Source organism: Excalfactoria chinensis, chromosome 5 (genome assembly GCF_039878825.1).
Source record: "Excalfactoria chinensis isolate bCotChi1 chromosome 5, bCotChi1.hap2, whole genome shotgun sequence".
NCBI classification, from domain to species: domain Eukaryota; kingdom Metazoa; phylum Chordata; class Aves; order Galliformes; family Phasianidae; genus Excalfactoria; species Excalfactoria chinensis.
In genome coordinates, this window is record NC_092829.1 from 5,487,502 (window position 1) to 5,509,589 (window position 22,088).

At 44.2% G+C, this 22,088-nt stretch overlaps 3 protein-coding genes and 1 long non-coding RNA gene across 14 annotated transcripts in view; 3 read left to right on the forward strand and 1 right to left on the reverse strand.

Moving 5' to 3' along the window:
• HIF1A (hypoxia inducible factor 1 subunit alpha) overlaps nucleotides 1–1,498 on the forward strand; it is a 26,872-nt gene extending 25,374 nt beyond the window's left edge. For all 7 annotated transcript variants that reach the window (XR_011903922.1, XR_011903921.1, XM_072339375.1 and 4 more), the window contains one exon: nucleotides 97–1,498. Coding sequence is in view for 5 of the 7 variants with exons in the window: in XM_072339375.1 (XP_072195476.1) it covers nucleotides 97–248 (152 nt within the window). In the remaining 2 variants the exon portion in view is untranslated. The remainder of the gene's footprint in view (nucleotides 1–96) is intronic.
• The window catches only part of LOC140253633 (uncharacterized), a 13,292-nt gene extending 7,658 nt beyond the window's left edge, over nucleotides 1–5,634 (reverse strand). Inside the window, exon 1 of the long non-coding RNA XR_011903924.1 lies at nucleotides 5,546–5,634. This is a non-coding gene — a long non-coding RNA (uncharacterized lncRNA). The remainder of the gene's footprint in view (nucleotides 1–5,545) is intronic.
• Nucleotides 5,635–5,729: 95 nt separating this feature from the next.
• Nucleotides 5,730–14,162, forward strand: SNAPC1 (small nuclear RNA activating complex polypeptide 1). 2 transcript variants are annotated; one of them, XM_072339376.1, is made up of 10 exons: nucleotides 5,730–6,072; nucleotides 6,314–6,473; nucleotides 7,507–7,647; nucleotides 7,771–7,875; nucleotides 8,794–8,952; nucleotides 9,350–9,421; nucleotides 10,024–10,086; nucleotides 10,739–10,880; nucleotides 11,824–11,907; nucleotides 12,956–14,162. In XM_072339376.1, exons 1-10 carry the CDS (start codon nucleotides 5,945–5,947, stop codon nucleotides 12,988–12,990), a joined length of 1,089 nt encoding a protein of 362 aa, XP_072195477.1. In that variant the 5' UTR covers nucleotides 5,730–5,944; the 3' UTR covers nucleotides 12,991–14,162. The 2 variants fall into 2 exon arrangements, with proteins under 2 accessions (XP_072195477.1, XP_072195478.1); XM_072339377.1 differs by having other exon boundaries at nucleotides 5,741–6,072; nucleotides 10,739–10,862.
• Nucleotides 14,163–14,688: 526 nt separating this feature from the next.
• Nucleotides 14,689–22,088, forward strand: part of SYT16 (synaptotagmin 16) — a 100,952-nt gene continuing 93,552 nt past the window's right edge. For 2 of the 4 annotated variants that reach the window (XM_072338728.1, XM_072338731.1), the window contains exons 1-2: nucleotides 14,690–15,056; nucleotides 15,705–15,830. The gene's annotated coding sequence lies outside the window, so the exon portion shown is untranslated. Of the gene's footprint in view, nucleotides 15,057–15,119; nucleotides 15,202–15,704; nucleotides 15,831–22,088 lie in introns of those variants that run through there. The other 2 variants (XM_072338730.1, XM_072338729.1) reach the window with 2 other exon arrangements.

Below are 22,088 nucleotides of genomic sequence, written 5' to 3' on the forward strand. Positions count from 1 at the left end.
AAAACTGATGCAAACATACCCAAGCTCATCTCATTCCTGAAAAATCTGGGAGGAAAGTGAATAAAGTGCACTTTTTTCCTTCCCCTCCCGCTATAGACATAGCGAGTAAACTTCTAGGGCAGTCGATGGATGAAAGTGGACTACCCCAACTCACGAGTTACGATTGTGAAGTAAATGCTCCCATACAAGGCAACAGAAACCTGCTACAGGGTGAAGAACTGCTCAGAGCTCTGGATCAAGTTAACTGAGCTTTCACAGTAGTTGTTCCTTTTTTGGACACTGGTGAATCATCACCTAAAGCAGTCTATTTATATTTTCTATATCTGATTTTAGAAGCCTGGCTACAGTACTGCACTAATTCAGTTAGTTCAGTTTTGATCCCCTTTCTACTTATTTTGACAGTCTTTTTACTACATTCTTTATGTAACAATAACTCAAACCGTAGTGCATTTTTATAATTCTTTGGTACGTACACTTTAAAGTCCATTACATTTAAAACACACTCGCAACAGCAGCTTAGAAATATGCACCTGAATTTAAAAACCTATATGTATTTATTTTTTGGCTGGGGAGTTGGTCACCAAAATCCATCATTAGTAAAATGTCAGCACGTGAAAAACTGGCAATACTTCTATCCTGCTCTTCAGAGGTAGCTGGAAGACTTGTGCTCTCTTACTCTTTATGTTCAAGTAAGGTTTCGTTTTGTTTCTTTTTTATTTTATTTTTTTTTTTTTATAAGAAACAACAATGCTTTGCAGCAGTGCATTGTAGCCACAATCGCACAATATATTTTCTTAAAAGAAATACCAGCAGTTCCTCATGCAATATATCTGCATTTATAAAAAAACTAGTTTTTAAGAAGAATCTTTTGTTTGCCTACGAAATCACGTTTTAAACCTGGATTATGTCATTATTTTAGTCACGTTGTAAGATAAATTGTTCTTAAATGCTGTCTTATGCTTTTGACTTACGAGTGTGATTAGTCGAAGGGAAAGGATTTATCTGGGAAGGGCTAGCAGCATTTTATTTGGGTACATTCTCAATTTAGAGAGAGAGTTTGATGTTCTTAAAGTAGTCACTTTGCCAGCTTAAAAGAAATCCCTGCCTGTAGTTGTTGAAGTTAATGCTAATATTGTGTATGATCTTAAATCTAAATGTTCAGCTTACCCTGTGTGGTATAGGTGATATTTCAAGCAGATTGTAAACCATCTTGCATTGTTAGCAGTTTTATCTAGTACATCATTGAGTTGCTCAGTATTTTAATGTTTTGGTTTTAAGCACCTTGTTGCTATTAACATCCGTATATTTTCGTGTAGATTTCAATAACTTGAATATATTTAGATGCCTTTTTATTTAGAAATATATAGTTGTCACAAACATCTTATTTTCCTATATGTACTGTACAAAACCTTCATTCACTCGTTCTTTTGCTCTTTGTGGTTGGATCTAACACTAACTGTATTGTTTTCTTACATCAATAAACTATATGTGGACCAGGCCCCCTCGGGGAGTGTGTTATCTGAGAAAAATGAGATAATTTATATTTTTGTTAGTGGTTATTGTTCATCCGTGTTCCCTTTTTAACTTAGATTTGATTGGAAATCACAGCTTCCTTATTTTGCTCACAGCATCTCCGACTTCATTATTTGAGCCTATTGGGTACTAAATTCTCCCACACAGTGTTGTACTACCGCCGGCCAAAGATGTCCAACTTTCTAATCTGTTATCACACCAGTTAGCAAACTTGAAAGGGAGAAGACAGCACATCTGTGTTACTTCTGAGCAAAGACTCTTTCCTTAAGGACAGCTTAGAGGCTCGTCTCTGGAAGCGTTATCAAGGTAACACTGGAAAGCAGGAAAAAGTAAAATTGCTATGAGGGATCAATGAAAGATGAACTGCTTAAAATTGCAGTGAGAAATGCAGCTGGCACTCTGTGATAAAGAAAGGTTGTTCTACGTTGTCGTGCTGTTGACTCGGTAACTTTGCTGTCCTAAAACATGATACTACTGATACAACCTCGTCACTTGTAAATAGGGTCAAGATGTTCTGTGCATTCTTCACAAACTATTTTAGGGAACTTATTTCACTGTAAGAAATGAAGTGCGGATGTCACCATTTGTTTTGGAATCTTTCCTTTCATTGACCTCCTTTAGAGTACTTTAAAATCACTGTAATGGTGTATAAGCTTAACGTGCTTTTTAAACATACTGTTACAGTTTTACTGAAGCAAGAGCACTTTCCAAACTGACACAAGTGTGCTAATGGAACTAAATGGAACCAACGTTAAGAGATAAGGCACTGGTAGAAGTGGAATATGGTTGTGTGTTTGAGCGGAAGTTGCATAGAGAGAGAAAAGCACTAAGCATGGACTTCAGGATTTGTGCAGAATGAACATCTTGAATATACACACCTAATAAATATTAAGGGTTTGTAGTGAAACCCTTCTATATGGATGGCGTGCTTTCCACAGCAGCGCTTTCTCCAGCAGCAGAAAGCTGCGATAGTGAAGCTGGTAAAGGTTTAAGAAAGGCACCAGCAGGTATGGGTTTAAATGAGCACTGGTTCACGTTTTCTGTCATACATATGAGGCGCAGCACGTTGTTTGCTATGCTTGTAGAAGTAAATGAAACTGCACTGCAGCACATGTAGCTGTTTGCACTCTGGGCAACTGGAGGAAAAAGTAAAAAAGGCCTCAACTTTTAAAATTAGAGGTAAGGAATTTCAAGTGTTCCCAATTTGTCCCCTCTCGCTGACCCCTCGTTACTGTAACAGTAATTATCAGGACCTGCCCGCTGTATTCTGGAAGTTATGGCTTCCCTGCGTTTTGATGACTAAGACTGATGTGCTGTGGTTACTGAGACCAGTTCTTCAGCTCCTAGAGCTGCTGAAGAAGGCACGGATGAATAACAGTAGCTGCACTGGGCTACTCAAAGCTGTGCTGAATACTGCTGCAATACGCAAAACCTGGAGGCAGTAAGTTGTTGTTTTTTTTCCCTTGAAGTGTTGAGGCATTATCTGAGAGCACTTACTCTTTACCAGTAGTAACAAAAAGGAACAACAGCTGAATGTGGTATTTGCTTCTACACACAAAACATACTAAATTACGAGTATCACAGCATAAGAGGAGCAGTGTTGCTTTCAGCAGGACTGCAGCAGTAATCAAACCACGCATATCACTGAGTGCCCATCCAGCAGCTTAGGTGTAATATACTAAAGGTTGCCTGGAGGCCAGAGTGCGCGCTTCCTGCTGCACCTCCTGCCATGCAGTGAGATGGGCTTGGACTGTATCCTGATCTTAAAAAAAACCTTTGGGTATAACAGAAATGTTTTACTATTGACAGTTTCCATTCCTGCTGTACGCACAAATTCCCTGACAGTAATTATGAATCACTTTAAAGAGACAGATGCCAGAACGAACAATTAAAGCTCTACGTGCTTGCAATGAAATAAAGGTACGGGGATCAAAAATTATTACAGGTTTTATAGCTGCGTATTTTAAAGTAACTTCCATTATTTAAACAGCTTCTTAAACGGGGGTAGCTGAAGGCAGAACATGGGCTGTTCTGCTGGTATCTGTTGGCAGGCTTTCGCTGTTGTTAAAATGCTGAATGAATCATTTCATTCCACGAAGCCAGGAGGCAGGAACACCCTGCAAGCACTATCGGATAGGCCTGAGGTCAATCATCTGTTCTCCCTCCCCTCTGATTAGCTGCTACTGAACAGTGCCCACAATTCACCCAAACATCACCGCACTTACGGATGCTGTTCAGATTGAGGTTATCCAGCATGGAAATAAACATTTCACAGGCCAGGAATACTCCGTAGGAAGGCCAGTATTGTCATAGGAACTCATAAGCTGAACACCCAGCTTTCATTAGCAATCATACGCTTGACTCCCTGGAAAGCTCCAATCTCGAGAACTGTGATTTTGATCCATGTTCTAAAACGGAGGTGTCATTTTCTTTCCGCTTCCCTGCTTACCTTGAGCAAAGCTTGCCAAGTTACCAAAAAGTTAAAAGGGTTTGCTACTGGATTTATACAGTACGGTAGATTTTTTTTTGTGAATAACTGCAGTATTCTCTCATGACAAAGTGGTATATTTTGATGGAATTCTTTTCTGGAACCAAGTACAACCTATTGCAATTGTATTTCTCTTGAAACATTTTGACATACTTGTGATTGTACTTCTTTTTGATTGTGTAACGGTATAAAGTTCAATAAAAGAGAGGGTTTGTTTCTAATCTGTGACGTCCGTCATCTTTCTGTTCATCAATTAGCCTCGTTCTCAAAGATGTTCTATGATTCTATGGACATGGCAATAAAACTTGAATAAAATACATAAATATCCACCCTTACAGCCACAGAACCCTCTGAGTAATCAAGAACACCCTTCATAACAAAACAGAAGCAATTTCAAATCCAAGATGATTTTCCAGGTGATTTCAGTTGCTCTCAACACAAGCGAATAGCAAGACAGTAAGAGTCAATACCGCTTCCTATTGCACAGGTTAGAAATCTCCTGCAGTGTTTTTGTTGTGCTGGGAAGAAGTCTGGAAGCAGAAGGCGTGCGCAAATGCTGTCAACTCGGTAGAGCACGATCCCATTATTTAGCATCAGTGATGCCTGTATATATTTTGTTAAACAGCACGTTAAAACTTCCACTTACGTTGATTGACGTTCATGAAAACAAGATTTATTTCCATGCTCTCCATTTGAAAATGTATCACGAACACATAAGATACTCAAAAATAAATAAGTAACCCAATGCCACGTGCAACTTGAGAAACCTGTTATTTATAGCTATGTCTATGCAGGATAAAATAGCTTCTTAACTTACATCTTACAGGGCAGGACAAGGGGGAACTCGTACGCCTTTGTTTAGGAGTTGTATGAAGAAGATAGGGTAACTAGCACGCTGTTCCTTGGAAAGCAGTCTACTGACAGTCAAAACATACTAATAAAGAACACCAAGGAGCACTGAATGAAAACAGTTCATCAAGAAACGTGCAGGATTAATTAGCCCAAAAGAAACAACAAAAAGCAACAGAGTGAGAACTGTGCAAGAAGATCCTGTTGCTTTTTCCTCCCCCATAATAAGCTGTAGCCAAGGAAGGGCTCATCACATCAGCGCACACACAGCAGCCTCGTCCCGCTACATCCTCTCACAGCGCGGTGGCTGCAGCCCTACCTGCCCCACAGCACCGCCATCACGGTGATTACACCTGGCAAACTGCATCGTGAGCTGACGGGATAACCCGTAACTGCACGATGGGTACAGCCCCCACCTCACCAACACCACCCATCCCTACGGCCAGCGGGGTCTGTACGCGTGGGAGAGAGCAACACTACCCGCTCTCCCCACAGCATCAGCATCCTGTGTGGGTCACACAGGGGATGGACGGGGTCACTACGTCTCCAAACACCACAGAAACAAAACGTATTCTCAGAAACAAACAAACCGCCCGGCCTCGCCGCCCGCTCCCAGCCTCGGTGCTCCCAGCCCCGCTCCCCCCGCCCGCCGTGCCCGCTCTCCCTCGCACAGACCTGCGCTCCGGCCGCTCTCCGCCGCCTCGGCTGCCGCCCGCGCCTACGTGCGCCGCGGAGCGAGGGGCCGGAGAGCCGCCAGAGCCCGCTCCGCTCCGCGCGGAGGCCGCGCCCACCCACTCTACGTGCAGCCCGGCAGCCGCGGCCCCCCGCTCCCCGCCCGCCTACGTGTGGCACTGCATGCGGGGAGCGCCCGGATCAGCGCACCCCAGCACAGCACAGCACAGCCCCGCCGCCCGCCCTCACGGAGAGCTCCCGCAGGGAGCAGCGCGCATGCCCGGGAGCCGCGCAACCGCCCTGAGGGGCGGCCGGGCCGTTCGTTAATGGCGGCGGGTTGAGCTGTGAGGTGTGTGAGGGCTGTGAGGAGGGCTGAGCTGGGCTGAGCTGCGCGGCGGGGCGATGAGCGCCGTGCCCGGGCTGCAGGAGGACTGCGAGGCGCTGCTCGGTGCCTTCCAGGAAGCCGACACCGTCCGCTTCGAGCGCTTTGCTGAGCTGTGGCGGGAGCGCCGCTTCCACACCATCTTCCAGTGAGTGACCGGCCCTGCCTTGCCCTGCCCTTGCGGGTTGGCATTAAGCAATATAACGTAGATCGTTGCCTTTTTCCGCCCCGAATCTAATTTACCACACGCAGTGCTGTTTAGAGCACATAAAGCACAGCCCTGCCGTAACATATTAAAGTCCTTGAAGCTTGCTGCTGCATTATGGATGCTGTGACACCTGTGCTTTTACAGTCATTTACTGCAGTGTGCTCCTTTCTGTTTGCTGTAGTGGTAGGATGAGAGCTCTGGAGAGGAATAAGATCACAAAGAAGACCTTAGAGCTGGCACAGCAGTACTTCTTGCCGCCGAATGCCTTCCAGATCCGAGTTGGTGCTCTGTACCTTCTCTATGGGCTCTACAACACGCAGCTCTGCCAGCCAAAAATAAAGGTAACTTACCGAGCCTCCTCAGGAGGTGCGGGATGTGAGATGTCCTCATGGAATTACTGAGGTTGGAAGGGGTTGCTACGATCATCTGGCACCACTACAGTAGAGAAGTTTTTCCTCATGTTTGTGTGGAAGTTCCTGTGTTCGTTTGTGCTTGTTGCCAGTTGTTCTGTTGCTGGGTACCACTATAAAGAGCCTGTGATCATCTGTTTGACTCCCACACTTTAGATGTTTATGAACAGCAATGAGATCTCAGTCTTCTCCAGGCTGAACGGTCCCAGGACTCTCAGTCTTTCCTCATACGGGCGCTCCATGTCCCCATTCATCTCTGTGGCTCTTTAACTGGACACACTGCTCCAGATGTGGCTCAAGTAAAGCAGAGTAGAAAGGCAAGGATAACCTCCCTCGACCTGCTGGCCATGCTCTTTTTAATGCATCCCAGCACACCGTTGGCCTTCTTGGCCACAAGGGCACACTGCTGGCTCATGGAACATCCTATTGTCCTCCAGGACACCGAGGTTTTTCTCCACAGTCAGTGGGAACTTAGAATGTTCTCATCAAATGTGGAGAGAATTCCATGACAGTTGTTTATTAGCATTTCAACAAAATGACGACCGGTTAAATTTGTAAATAGGTGGGAATTTGTCTGAGCAATGCCTGCCTTCTGACTGCCTTTAGGAGAGGAGGTTGGTATAGAGATGAGTTAGAAAGTCAGTGCAGGTGGTTTCTGCGGAAGCAGTTGTGTATGTTGTGCACAACTGAGTCCAAATTCCTTACACAGGAAGCAAAGTGTTCTACAGTGATGTCATCGCATCTCAATCTTAATTATAGAAGAGTCGTTTTACAGGGATGAATTTAGGCAATTTTAAAGCCACTGTTATACGGCAAACGTTGGAGAGTTTGGGAATCGTCCCAGAAGGTGTCTTAGGTAGAGCAAAAATGAAGTGGGCTGAGGAGATGGGAGGAGGGAAAGCAAGGAATGAGAATGACGTTCTTGAGCAGGGCAGCGTAACAGTCCACAGCTGATTTGTTGCAGATCAGAATTGCACTCAAGGATTGGCCTGAAGTCCAGAGCTTTCAACGGGATCTGATAGATTCTCAGCATTATGATGCAGCGTACATCTTTAGGACACTGCGTCGTGCCAGAGCGTTCCATTTCACAGCAATGCCAAAACTAGTGAGTTATTTTCTTAACAACCTACTGTTTCTAATAAAATATCTTCAGGAGCTGTTAAAACTTCAAGAGTAGGAGTGGTTTCAGTTGACCATTCGAGTTACAAAGTCTTGTCTCCTGCTTTAGCTAAACTACAGAACTAAGAAGAAGATCCAGGAAAATGAATGTAAAGAAGAATTTAAAGATCCAAGTAACAGAGTAAGCAGCCTCATCACGAATGATGTATTGGAGGTACAGTAACTTTAAACTATGGCTTAACTTCTGGCTTTCTTTATTTGTTTTTCCTGTTATTGAAAAGCTATTCATTCTCTAATTAGTTCAAGATAGTCCTTTGTGCATTTCTTATGGGATGCAGACTAAGGTGAAAGCCTGTCCTAGCAATTTTTCTGAGTATTCAGAAACACAGTATTTAATTTGGAAGAACTTTTGTACCTGTTGTTACCATGTGGTACCTGTACCACACACTCTTATGTTTCCTGGCTTTGCCTCAATAAGATGTAAAGGAGAAAATGGCCAACTGTCACTTGGGGGGGAAGAGAAAAAGGGGAAATGATGAGTTGCAGAAAGCAGGTTTGTTTTGTTGTGTCTGCAGATTGCAGCTGGAGGCCGGGTACAGGTAATAAAACCTTAATCGTCTGCAAGGTTACAGCCTTATCTAACCTCTGTTTCTCTGTTTAAAACTTGGTTTCCTTTAACACATAAAATAGTTCTGTAAAAAACAAAACAGTGATTCAAGCAGGCTATAGCTTGCACTGCACATTGTAACTCGGTTACAATCCTTGCTTAAAAGCATCCAGTTATCACTGAAAGGTTGGCCTGGGAAGGCTGTGAAGTGATTCTTCAGAAGAGATGAGAAAAGGAGACCTCAGTGAGAGCTGGTCCTTGGAATCACTGAGACTTCCTCCTTAGTTTAAACTACAAAAGATACCGTATCTTCTTTTGCTTTTTTGGTGCGCTGATGGGGAAGCGCTAGGTAATATTACTGCTAGGCTCTCTGAAACAGAACTGATATCAAAGATCTATTTCTAACACTTCTGCTAATTCAGTGGTCTCCTTAGATTGCACAATGCTGGTTTTTCTTCAGTGAGAACTCATATCGCTTTACTGCTGTAATCTTTTTCCTGAAAAGTGCCTCTTTTCCTCTCTTAGGAACTGATGAATATTCACGAGCACTATCAGAAAATGAAATGTGCCATATCAGCTGACAAATCCCAGCCAGACAAGGCCCTGAGCTTGATAAAAGATGAATTTGTAGTTTCCCTTAAAGACATAGCTTTGGAACATCAGGAATGGCAGCAGAACAGACTGGTAGGTAATACCAGCCATTGTGCTGTGGCAATTTAACAGATTATGTGAGCGTGTAAGAACTGGTGTAGAGTGGGAATCTCAGTTTGAGGAGAAGGAATTGGAGCGCTGAAGGCATGGAATGAAGAAAACTCTGTGTAATGGTCTGGGGAAAAGGACGGTGGCTTGTATGTGATACTGGCTGTATGGTAACAGAAATGTTTGCATAAAAGTAGGCCCTGAAATAGGTGATTTGTGGATGGTATTAGAATGACTGCACGAAATACCTCTGTAGCAGTTTGTGGTCAAGGTAAAGTCAAGGTCAGGTATAAGACTAGTGAAGAAAATGGGCATATGTGGTTACTGCTTTGTGAATGATTGACATTTAAAATTATACTCTGTTTTGCGTGGTTCTTTTCAGAAGTTGTTACTGAAAGCTAAAGAAGCTGATGAAATGCCAAACAGAGGAGAAGGAACTTCACTAAGATCAGAAGTAAGAAAAACAAACTTGTTTGCTACATTGCACAGGCAAAATCTGTTAATTTCTTAACATCATTGGCAAGGCGGCTTGACAGAGTCAGAGGAAGTTCCTGTAATAATTAGAGGAGTTGGGATTTTTATGTTAAATTGTGTTGTTTTCTGTTAAGCTTTGAGCATTCATTGCTATGATAGTTCTGGGATGCTTGTAATAAAAAGATACGGGCCCCTTTCAGGCAAGGAAGGGAAGGAGCTGTATTTTCTTCACCAAACACTTTGTGATTCTTCCCAGAGTTTCACCTAAATGCAAGAACCCCTTTTAATGCTATAAAATTCCCTTGTGTTGTATTTGCCTGCTTGTTCTATCTGTGAATCTGACTAAGAAGTGAAGCTTCAAATCTTATTTTCTGTTCCTGAGCTGCGGAACTAAAAGCAACCAAATTAAGCTTCACGTTTTTGATGGAAATTGAACTTTATTTACGATACAATTTGTCACCGTTTATTAGGGAATTACGGCTACAATGAAATACTGCTGAAGTCTGGTTTAAGAGTTCAATTTCATGTTACTGTTGTAGAAAATGAAACCTTTTTCTAAGTAATGCTTTCGATTCTTTACAGGGTTCTGAAAGAGCAGACGCTTTGGCTAGAATCAAACAAAAGTCTTATTCTGCAGCTGTTGAGGTAGGTATAAAATTTGATGATAGGGATGCGGTTATTTTAAATGATAATTTCAAGGATTAACAATATAAACAGTCGCTCAGAAGGGAAGGAGTTAAAAGTGCACTCTGTAATTCAGCTTTTGAGTGTTCTAGTTTCCATATGTAACACGCAGGGAAAATGTGGGGTTCTTATTATTCTTGTTAGATTTATAGAAACAGTGCCAGTATGGTTTGTGCCTGGAGGTTTTCATTTACAAGGTATTTTTTCATGTCTGTGCTCTGTTTTTAAGTAGATGGAATTTGAAGTAAATGGAATGAGAAAGTACTTGAGCTTAATGGTTCCTTGAGGCTCAGATGTTCGAAGCTGTGTAGATCCTTGCAAAAATGGAACTTGGGGGTTTAAAACCAATTGGAAACTTTTGGAACGTTGTTTCTCTAAGTACTACTCAAAAAATATTGTTGGATTATCTTTCTTATGGTGGACCTATGATAAACATTGCATCATTCTTTGTTTATTTAAATAGTTTGTTGGAGAATTCATTATGAAATAGAGCTTCAGAATGAATAGTACTTCAGACCTATGAATGAAGCACTAAGTGGTGTACAATAACACATGGCGAGAGCAGTTTAAGTTTTCTTTTTTAATAGTTTTTACATATATTTACTCCTTTTAGGTCTCCAAATCCAGAAGACATCGTCAAGTAATATTAGAATCTTCTGAATCGGGCTCGGATTATGGGAAATCTCCAAGACGAAGGAAAAAAAGCAGTAGGAGACCACAGCCAGCAGAGAAAAGAGGTTCTCTGGAAACCAGAGGTTCTTTTCCATTGCATTTAGGAAGAAATTCTTTACTGTGAGGGTGGTAACACACTGGAATGGTTGCCCAGTGAGGTTGTGGATGTTCCCTCCCTGGAAGTACTCAAGGCCAGGCAGGATGGGGCTGTGAGCAACCTGGTCTGGAGGGAGGTGTCCCTGCCTATAGCAGGGGGTTGGACCCGAGTGGTCTTAAAGGTCCCTTCCAACCCAAGCCATTCATTTATGGATCTCAAGAAACTGGATTGGTATCGTTTTTTTGTGCTTACATTCCAAGTATTTGTACATCCCTGCTTGTGCATCTTTTACTTTTCTTTTTTTTTTCCTTTGGACTTGAAAGATATCACTTTCCTCTCTATCTGCCAGCTCTGAAGGCATGGGAAATGGCTTTTGTTTTCTGAAGGAAGTCAGCTTTCTGATGTTCAGCTTCTAACTGATAAAAGTTGCTCAGCCGTTTCAGTCTTTCATTTGACCCACTGTTTATGAGAGGTTAACTAAAATTGAGCAGTGAAGTAGTTTTGAATAAACCATTTTGAAGACAAAACTTTTGAAGTTCCAAAGTCTGTCCTGTGATGTGCTGAGCTTCTGAGAAAATTCAGCCCTCTTCAGAGGTGGGCATTAGGGCTGTGTTGCCTTTGCTTCACTTCAGAACAGCAGATGTAGTATTGGAAAGAGAATAAGGAGAGGACTTTGGAATAATCTCTGAACTGTGCTGGTGATTAATATTGCTAGTTACTTGTTATTGAGGGTTTTTCTAGTGAGCCATATGGAGATACAGGGAAACAGGTGTTTCTCCACAGCCTTTGACTGGAAAGTCAATACAGATGCAAGAGAACAGACTTTTAACTACTGAACCTAAGATACAGAAGTGAAAAAACAAACTCAGCAAAAAGAAAAAGAAACAACCCAAAGGTGACGTTTTCTCCTAAAAAAAATCTGTCTGCAGGTCAGATGCAAGCAGAAAAGGAAGCTGTTACTCGCCACATTGGGATGCCTGTAATCACAGAAGAGGATAGCTCAGATACAGAAGGTATCATGATTGAAATTCTATGAGACTGTGGACTTGTTTTGTTAATTGCTCTGTACTATGTTGTATATCTTTTTTAACTAAAATTGGTATCTCGGACCTTTGCTTTGCTTTCTTGCAAAAGCAAACTTAGTTTTCAGCCTGTAACCTGTTGCATCAAAGCTGAAGCTTTGCTCTGACAGTTTGTTGCAAGCACACATGATGGCAGAACCCTGGGAGTCGTGCTTTTTGTACATAAAATGATTTCCACTGGCAGTTCGTCGTTGGTCTGATAGCTCCTGCTTAACATAGAGGAAGGCAGACTTAAGAGCTAGACCAAAGATAATTGCTCTTAACCTGGAAGAATGGGATTTAATTGGATAATTTAAAGGGAAACAAGGAGTCAGGTACAACTTGTGTAAAGGGCTGACAACGCAGATGAGTGTGAGAATAACATATTTCGGAGTTAACTTACCTTAAAAACTGCATGTAACAAAAGGTTATTTTCATACAAGAGAAAATAACAACAAAATACGTTCACAGCAAAGCAGTACATCCTCTGATCATCATAAGTGGCTGCAGGCAATATGAATTCATTCACCTTTTAGACAGGTTGAAGGCACAGTGGTGCATTTTATATTGTACGTGATGTTATTTGCTGCTCCTTCAAGTTGTTGTGATGTTCTGTCTCTAAATCAGGGACGTTCTTCAGTTCTCTGAATAGTTTTAGCAGTAAGTTTTGAAGCATTAAAAAATACCCATAAGCAAACTTAGGTTTAACTTTGTAAGGATTCCATATTAAAGATGTTTATGAGGAGCAGAAAGCTCTCAAAGTTGAGTAAGTTTGGAAACACAGTCCTTTGTTAATCGATGGGATTTTATTAAATAATAATAATATGCCATAGAATATAGAAAGATTTTTCTTTTCCCATATTTGAAGTCATGCAGAGATTGATTAGGAGGGAATCTCAGGAGCTCATCTCATTCATTTCCTTCTTCTGGGCAGAATTAATTCTATCTTAATTATTCCCAGGAGGGAAGATAGATTGAAAAGTTTGTTCTTTCCTTTCAGAAGTACCTCTCTCCAAGAGGAGAAGAAGACATTAGGATCCAGTTGGAGAACACTAATGTGAACTGCGGTGACAACATGTAAATGTCAGCTGTACCACAGAGTGCTTGTTTGTGTATCTTTGGAGGCACAACAGGAGCTGGCTGGGACCAGAGCTACAGGTGACACTGGAACACTGGGACTGACTGCTGTACTTCAAACAGTCTCATGGTGTGGCACCCGGTGCCTTGATTCCTGTGAGAGAAGAAGTTGCTATGCACTGTGTGATATGAGAAGAGAGAGAAGATGGTTCCTTCTTGTATTTAGTTTGTATAATGTGAGTAATTGCTTGGAACTCATGTTGTCTTGCAATGGCTTTTTAGCAGACACTCTTGAAGGAACAGCTCACAAAATACTTGCCTGTATTTGTACAATAAATTCTTTCTCACCGTTTACTTGCTATATTTTATAGCATGCAAATTCAGCAATATTTATCAAGGATCCTGGAGGTGTGGGAAATGAACTTGGTGATAAAGCTTTTATTGTATTCGGTCTCCAGCAGACCTGGCTTTGTTGTATATTTGAATGAGGAAACACAGTGTGTTTATTGAGATATTTGTTTTTCGCAGGTGACACCGAGCTGTGCGAGGGCAGGACTAGCATTCCAAATGATCTTTATCAGTTTGAGCAATGAGATGGAAGAAGTAGGAATGGAAATAAACATGGAGCTTAGCACCAAGAAAAGGTACAGAGCAGGGAAACAATTGCTAGGCAACAGTGCTGCAGCAAGAGCAAAAAGGCTGAGAGTCAGAAGCGTTTGTGTCACTATTTAGCCCTGTAAGGCCATAGGCTTAAATACTCCATTATGGCCATTGATAATTAATTACCCACTTCATTGTTTCGTTGTTGTGTTTTTTTTAAATTCTCTTTGGTATTTCTTGTGGAAATACAGAAGATTTTGTTGGACATAGAAGGGGCCTAAACTGAGTGAATTAGTGTGGTAGGTATTTCAGAGCCTGAAGGAAGGGAAGGGCCTTTACCTTGATGAAGGAGCTCTGAAGTGAAAAGATAAAGGGCTGGAATATAAAATGGGTGTGTAGTAAATGCATTAGTTGGTAAGGAGGAATGGGCCTACGTGACAAACGCTGGACACTGGAGAAAATAATTAAGCACCAGTATTGCACTTAAACCCTTATTTATGGACAATGAGGAAGGGCTTCATTAAAAAGCCAAAAACATAATAGAGTGAAGAGTGGTGTTCATACCATAGTAATCACCATCCATATAGCAAAGCTATAGGATCCTCTGTGTGGACATCTGAATGTGTGGACGCCGTGTTACCAGTGTAATGGGGGTGATGGAAAAGCAGGGATATACTTTGAAATGCTCAGGTGCCATCAGTTGAGAAGCACCTTAAGTGGAAGGCATCTTCCACTATAGTTTTCATTGCGTAAACGTAGTCTCTATGCAAGTTTAGCGTGGGAAAGGTTTGAGAGTGCTTCTAACAGTCTTCATAGCTGTATAATGTGTATGTGGACCCCACATGTCACAGCAGTATGAAGAAATGCACTGGAGCGCTAAGGTTGGAAAAGCCCTCTGTGTTCAGCTGGCCCTCGGCTGTGGGCTACACGCAGCCGGCAGCTCAGTTCCAGGTGCCATGTCGGGGAGGTCCCGGGACACCTCGAGGCGTTGGAAGTCGCGCAGCATTTTGGGAGAGACGGGGTGAAACGGACAGTTCTCCCTAACTGGGTCTGTTATGTTTCACGCCGTGCCGTCCCTGTCGCGCACCCCGCGGCTGCGGGCAGTGGTTCTGGGCTGCGGGCAGTGGTTCTGGGCTGCGGGCAGTGGTTCTGGGCTGCGGGCTGCTACAGCCCCGCTCCTGCCGGAAAGCCGCGCCGCCTTCAGCCCTTACGGCTCCGTGCCCGGGGGGCGGGCGGCGAGGAGGCGGCGGGGCCGGGACCCCCTCCTTGCGGCCCGGGGGCTCCCCCCGCGGCGAGGCGGGCGGCGGGGAGGTGCCGTGCGGGTCGGTCAGCGCGTTCCCTCCCCGCTGTCGGCGGCCCGGGCCGAGCTCCGCTTCCCCGGCCGCCGCCATCGGGAAGCCGGGCTGCGGCCATGGCGACGGACGGTGAGTGCGGGCGGGCGGCGCCCGGAGCGGGGGCGGCCTCCACCGGTGAGGGCTGCGGGAGCGGCTGGTCTCTCTCCCCGGGCCGGGATCGCCGCTGCGGGGCTTCATAGAAAGCGGGGGTGTTGGTGCGGGGCGGGGCGGGCAGGTAGGAGCGCGGGGATACGAGTTTGGGGGGAGAGAAACCGCGTAACGACGCCCGCTTAGAAAAGCACGAACAAAGAGCAGGTGGCCTTGCGGTTATGGGAGGCTTGGCTGTGTCCGTGCGCTTCCAGGCTCGGCGGGGCTGCTGGGGTTCTGACCGCGCTGATGTGAAGGGTAGTCGCCTTCCGTACTGCGATCGATTCCACCGCTGCCGTCAGCGCCCTGCGGTAGAGCCCCGGCCGCACGGAGGGCAGGCATTGCTGCTCCCACCTCAGGGCGCAGCCCCCCTACTTACCACCCGGCTCTGCGCTGTTACCGAGCACCAAGGAATCTCTCTGTATCTTTCCCCAGCTTGTTTGGGGGACAGATAGACCTCGTAGCCTTGAAAGATGTCAGGATGGCACAGCACAGTTCATGAGCTTGCAATAACAAAATCCTGAGCTTGAGCTTTTCATAAGGATTGGGCTTAGTGGGGAGACTAATTTCTCTCTTCCTTTGGTCGTTCAGTGATGCTCACCTGTGTTTGCTGTTCTGCACTGTCTTTCAAAACTGTGCCTCAAAGGGGAGGTGATCTTGGACAAGGCCCAGACTGACACCATGTGGATGCAGCCTTTGGAGGATCCTCCTGTGAACGTGAGTAGATGGAACTAAGAGGTCAGCAGAGAGTGAAGCAGTTGCTTGTGGTGCTATGCATGACCTCCTCACATGCCTAACTAACACGAGAGACAGACTTCGAGCGTTGCTACGCTGGTTGTAGCCTGAAGATGGGTGTGTTGCCTTTTGGTTCAGCTTCTGAAGCTTTGGTGTGGATCATCATTTTCAACTTTCTTTTAGCAGAGCTTTGCTTTGCAGAGTAGGAAGCATCTGTGCTCTGCTGAGTGCTGTTCCTTGTAGTTCCTGCTGTGTCTTGCTCTCTTGTGGTGTCTTCTGCCTCTTACTGGTGCTGCAGTATGACCAAGCTAATAAAGCCTGCTAAGTTCATCTGACCTGGTCCACAGCAACTGGAATATCTTGCTCTCCTTGCTGTTTTCTGCTTGTTTATTGTGCCAGGTCAGACCTGGCAGAAGTTCCTTTATTTCTCACCAGTCCATATCTCAGCCTTAGTTGTCACATCCTGTAGAGCTACGTGCTCTGGGCTCTACTGCTTTCAAGGCTCCCCACGTGCTTTGTGTCATTAGGTTCCTTGCTGGTTTGCAATATTCAGTCTTGAGAAGCACATCTAGCAGTTCTTTCCTTATCCCCTTGACACTCAGTAAATATTTTGATTGAGGAGTAATACTTTGAGCACAAAAGACCTGAGGAGTGTTCAATGTTAGGGTGCATGTCCCGGATTTGGTAAGATGGTGTACTTGTATTAAATTCCGATTGGATATAAACTCGGATTTATTTTTTCATGTGGGCAAAGGTGCATCGTTCTGTTCAGCTTTCTGTCGTCTGGCTGATGCCAGCCCCGCCTGTACTTGTATGGAGCAGTGGCACCATTGGTGGAACGTGAGGTTTGTGTTGGTCAGGGAACCTGGGGAGGAATAGGGGTGTCCTGTAGCTCAGGTGGTGTCAGCTTCTGTCATTGAATCAGAGCTGTTCCTCAGAGAAAGGCATAATAGCTGGAGTGCCCCTCTATAGCTGGAGTGCCCCTCTTCCCCTGTGTTTCTGGGCTGCCAGAAGAGGCGGTGGTGATGACTTGCAGCAATCAGAGATATGTGTCTGAGCAGTCTGCTCTGATTTTTATTGTTAAATAAATCATTGTTCCTGCTGGCTGAGGGATCAGAAATGAAGCAAGTTTGGTCTCCAGAAGCTTTGGCTTCAACCCAATTTGAAACGAATACAGCTTAGACACAGTTCAGGTCAGCGTGGGAGTGAGCCAAATGCTGCAGATCTCTTAAATACGCTTCTAATGGTAATAAATACGGTCACCTCACAGTAGTAAGTGTGCATCAGGTGTCTCTAAGTGAAAAAAATTACCAAGAGGATATATTGAAAAGATGAGTTCAGTGGGCACATAGGTCACCCTTCAGAGTAGAATCATAGAAACGTTAAAGATCTATAAATCACCAAGTCCGACCACCAACCCATCACCACCATGCTCACTAAACCATATCCCACAGTGCCACAGCTACACGTTTCCTTAAACACCTCCAGGGACAGTGACTCCACTTTGAAAGTTTGTTTCGTTGTAGGTGGATCTTGTTTGTCCTCATTGGAAACCTGTGATGTAGAGGGTAACTAACAGTGTTGTGGGGATGTCCACGTTTTCTGCTGGGAGTCAGTAACACTGGGACTTAACCACGCTACACATTTTCACCCCTATTTGTTGCACAGGTGAGCATGTTGTCTACATTCCACCTGAAGGCAACTTCACTCTTTTAAAGCTTTTAATTACACTGTGTGTGTTTGTGTCATTTCATGTACATGGGTGTCACAGTGCGGTAATGTGCCAGTAATAATTATTGGGGCAGTAGTAAGATCTCAGGCAGAGTAACTGAATCTTAGTGGCTTAACAAAGGATGTAGGTCTGGTATAGCATTCTAGAGGAGGGCACTCCCATTCACATGGCTTTCAAGATCTTTGTTAGTATGTTTAGAAAATACAGGCAAGACCGGTACATGGTTCTTTGAAGAAATAGGTTGATAAACTTGTAACAACAATTCAGAGGCTGGTTGATTACCTTGCTTTGTCTTGGTGGCATTTAGATGTGGGTCTTTAGTTTTTATTGTGCTTCTAGGAATTAGAAGATAGGTGCACTGCCCTTTGAGCAAAGGGTTTCTGCCCAGCTTCTAACCTAAATCTCCCCCTTTATGCATGGTTGGAACCACTGTTATGCTTGTGTGCACCGGGTGGCTGGCTGTAAAATTGCTTGTAACAATGGGGGACTTATAATACCTGCATTGCATTTGATTGTGTTGAGAGCAAATCTTGAGAAACGCCTGCTTTGTGCAGAATATTGATTGCCATTGTGTGTTCTTTTCTAAATACTCAGTTAATTTTATAAAGAGGCCAAGTCTGTGCTTACACGCTGTCCCCAAGAGAAAACATTCAAAGAGAAATACGTACTCAGGCTTCAAAATGGCTTGCAGAATAGATTGGAGAACATTTAAAATCTGTTTCCTTCCTATTTTGATGAGCGTTGAAGCAGAGAGTATTCTCCAGGGAAACTGCCTCTGAGGAGAGCTTGCTTTGAGCATTATTGTTCCTGAAAGCAGGCAACTGCTCCGGGAGAGGGTGGGGAGGGATTCAGCTGAGAGCTGGATGCAGTGTTGGGATGTAGGCAGTGTTATTGCTCTGAGGAGAGGTAAGCTAAAGGGCCTGTGGGCCCTGGAGCCAGGTTTCTGAAGGTATTTTTAGAGGTTTGAAGGCACAAGTGAGATAGCAAACCAGGCTTTTTTGGGCATGTAGGCCACCTCAAATCAAATATGGCCCCAGAGCCTTGCTTGTAATGGCTGTTGCACTAATTTAATATGCTTAGGTCATGGTGAAATAGATCCTTTTGGTGCAGACGGGCCATTAAGGGGAAAGCCCTGTGAGCGTGATGCTGGATCTGCAGATGCACTGTGCCCTGTACTGGGAGCACTGTGGCAGCAAGATGGCTGTAAGCTGTATAAGGGATTGTAAAACAAAGGTCTGTGGCTTGTCTTCCCTCTAAGTAATGATGCCAGCTTTGCCTTGGGGACCCATCTGCAGCAGCCTGTAACATTTATTGCGCATGCTACTTTCGTGAAGTGTTCCTTTGGTTCCCATGCACATGGAAAACAAGCGTGTACCATCTGGTCTGGTTAAGTCCTTCCATGGGACTGCTCAGCTGCACAGCTGACTCTTAGCAATACAGGAGTAGTCCCAATCATCAGTAGAGGTTATCTAAAGACATCAGGCGGCTTTGCTTTCAAAAACAGCCTCTTACGTGCTTCAGATAGGTTGACGTCATGATTGGTGGGGTTAAGTAGTCATTAAGGAGACCTTGTGTTCACTTCCCACTGTATGATCTATTGCTTATTACTCCTGTGCTCTGGGGTAGCTCCATCAATTATCCAGCAGGGGCTTTTGATGAATCTGTCTAGGGAATGGGAAGACTATAGCTCTATAAGCTCATTCTTTGAGCTGCTCTTTAAGCACACAGGCCCTGTGCTGGCTGTTCTTTGTGTAGCTTCAGGAGATGAATTCCCTTAAAAAGAGTGATATGGCTACCGTCTGTTTATCTGATAGGTACGTGTGGAACTTATTACAGTGACTGTAAATAAATCCAATTAGACATGTCTTAATCAGTCGTGGATGTCACAATCTCAGTGGTTGGAAGGGACCTCAAGAGAACATCCAAGTCCAATCCCTCCTGGCCAGAACAGGTTTCCTTTCACACAGGTAAGTGTCCAGCCAGGTCTTGAATATCTCCATGGAAGGAGACTCCACCACCTCTCTGGGCAACCTGTTCTAGTGCTCCATCACCCTTACTGTAAAGAAGCTACTTCCACATGTTAGTACAGAACTTCCTTTGTTCCAGTTTTAGGCCATTACTCCTTGTCCTATCGCTATTCACCACTGGGAAGAGCCTGACCTCATCCATTTGCCTCCCACCTCCCTTCAGATATTTGCAAACATTTACCAGATCCCCTCTCAGTCTTCTTTTCCCCGGGCTGAACAGACCTATGTTTCTCAGCTGTTCCTCGTGTGGGAGATGCTTCAGGCTCTTTATCTTCTTTGTGGCCCCTTGCTGGACTTATAGGAGATCCCTGTCCTTTGTGAACAGGGGAGCTCAGAACTGGACACAGGGTTCTAAATGTGGCCTCATGAGGACAGAGTAGAGGGGGAGGATCACTTTACTTGACCTGCTGGCCATGCTTTTCTTGTGTCTTTATTTTGTTTTATGTTGGCTGTGGCTTTCAGAATGAACTTCTTCCTTTTCAGATACAAGACAGACTAGTTTGGTGGTGAGAGGGTAAATGAATGGATAGACATTGAATTTAAAGAGCATGTGTGGATTGCAGAGAGCAGTCCTACCATGCTCCCTGGTGAAAGCTCCGTCAGAGAGGAGAGCATGGGGCCAAGCTGCACTGGAGAAGGGCAGAGATGGGATAAGGCTGGTTTATTTTGCTCCTTGTGGCACCTCCTCATCAAGACCTACAAGAAAAATTGCATAGAGGAGCTCCAACCATTCTGACCTGTCCTTTTTGCCCTTTGCACTTCAGTGTTTCTCTGGGCCCTGCACAGAAGGCATGGCTGAGACTCACGGAGTCATAGAATATCATGAGTTGGAAGGGACTCATCAGGATCATTGAGTCCAACTCTTGGCTCCAGACAGGGCCACCTTGTGTCAGCGCTTCAGTCCTTGTTCTGCTGCTCACTTCCTGAGGTAGGCAGTGTTACGATGTCTTCATGGCTCAAGTATATGCCATACTGAGTGCCATAATTAGCCTTCATTGGCTTTAACAGGGTCTGAAAGCACCTGGGATCTCATGAGATGGTGCTTACAGCTGACTGACATAGATGCTAGTATGATGTACAGTTGTGTGGATGTCCAAACTACTTAGTCAAAAATATTTTTGAGACACTTAAACACTTCTCACAAAAATGTGGAAAATCAGAACATGATTCACATCTCACAAGTGTCTAGACAGCATATGCACAGAGTGTATTGTTTAAAAAAAATAACAGATCCATCAAACCTCTTCCATCACGTTCTTCTGAGAAGCAAATGCTTGTACAGTTGAAGAAAGGTAAAGGAGTTTGGTGACTGAACCCAGTAATTTTCATATAGATCTATTCAGTCTTCTGTGGTATCTCACGGAGATTGAAAGAAAAGAGCTTTCTAAAAGGTTTTATTACTCCTTGGTTGGTACTTTCTCTTGTCCTAAGCATTAGCTCTTCAAGGGGATTCTGCAGATAGAGGGCCTCTGCAGATGTCTAATTCCTTTTGGGAGTGCTGTTAATTTAATCAGAGGGTCGGTATTTGAGCCACTTTGAAAAGGTGATTATCAGGATCTTGGGTTGTCATCTGCAGCAAGCAACTTGCAGTAGATCTTTCTTCTTTTCGGTATGGGAGAGACAAGGAAGTATGGCTTTCAGCAGAGAGTGCATCTCAGGAGTGGACTTCTGACCTGATGGGTGAAGAGGAGAGGGTTAGCAAGCTACCAGAAACTAACAGCCAGGACAGTCATCAGTAGGAGAGAGTCCAGTGAGTCATGCTCAAGAAACACGAGTATTAATGAAGCGCAGGCAGTGAGTTCCCCTTTGGGAAGAGCATTGCAGTGTAGTTTCTGAAGTCATGAGGTCACAAACTTGAGAAAAGAATTGAAAGAAGCGTGGAGGAGGGAAGACAAGCGCTGAGCTGAACAGAGATCTTTGGAGAGGAAAAGACAGTGATTTCTGACAGCAAGGATCTTCAGGGGGAACAGGGTGAGTGTCTCACCTGCAGGCTGCACCATAGCATCTTTTGATCTGGATGAAAGAAGAAAGACTTTCTTGGAGCTGGAGTAAAATATTTGTGGTTACTAAGTGTGGTTTTTCCATTATATCTTTACATGCATCTCCAAACTGTGTAATCGTCGTTTAATGTTTTGGTTGCAGAAAATAAATGGCCCAGTTTCTGAGGATTATATTGGAGGATGCACAGTCATGTGCGTCCCCAACGATAGGGCAAACCATAACGCTGATAGGTGAGATTGTCTGGCAGCATGAAGCTGAAATATACCTGTGCATTAGCAAAGCCACTGTTCAAGTTGATCTGGGAGATGGTAGTGCAGGATTTCTTTTGGAGGGTGGTGTCTTTTGATGACAAGCCCTAGCTGAAGTATTTTGGCATCTATCAGAGCTATAGTGAATCTGGACCTTGAGAGTTTTGGGTGAGTTTCTGACAAGAATGAACACTTATTCTATATTGTGAGTATTTTACTTCTTCATTCTTAG

What these genes read in the sequence shown, in the direction of transcription:
- SNAPC1 (XM_072339376.1), top strand. Translation starts at nt 5,945, where the DNA reads ATGAGCGCCGTGCCCGGGCTGCAGGAGGACTGCGAGGCGCTGCTCGGT. An exon ending in AATGGCAGCAGAACAGACTG is followed by an intron (nt 8,953 to 9,349) that starts GTAGGTAATACC and finishes GGTTCTTTTCAG; the next exon opens with AAGTTGTTACTGAAAGCTAA. An exon ending in CTTATTCTGCAGCTGTTGAG is followed by an intron (nt 10,087 to 10,738) that starts GTAGGTATAAAA and finishes TACTCCTTTTAG; the next exon opens with GTCTCCAAATCCAGAAGACA.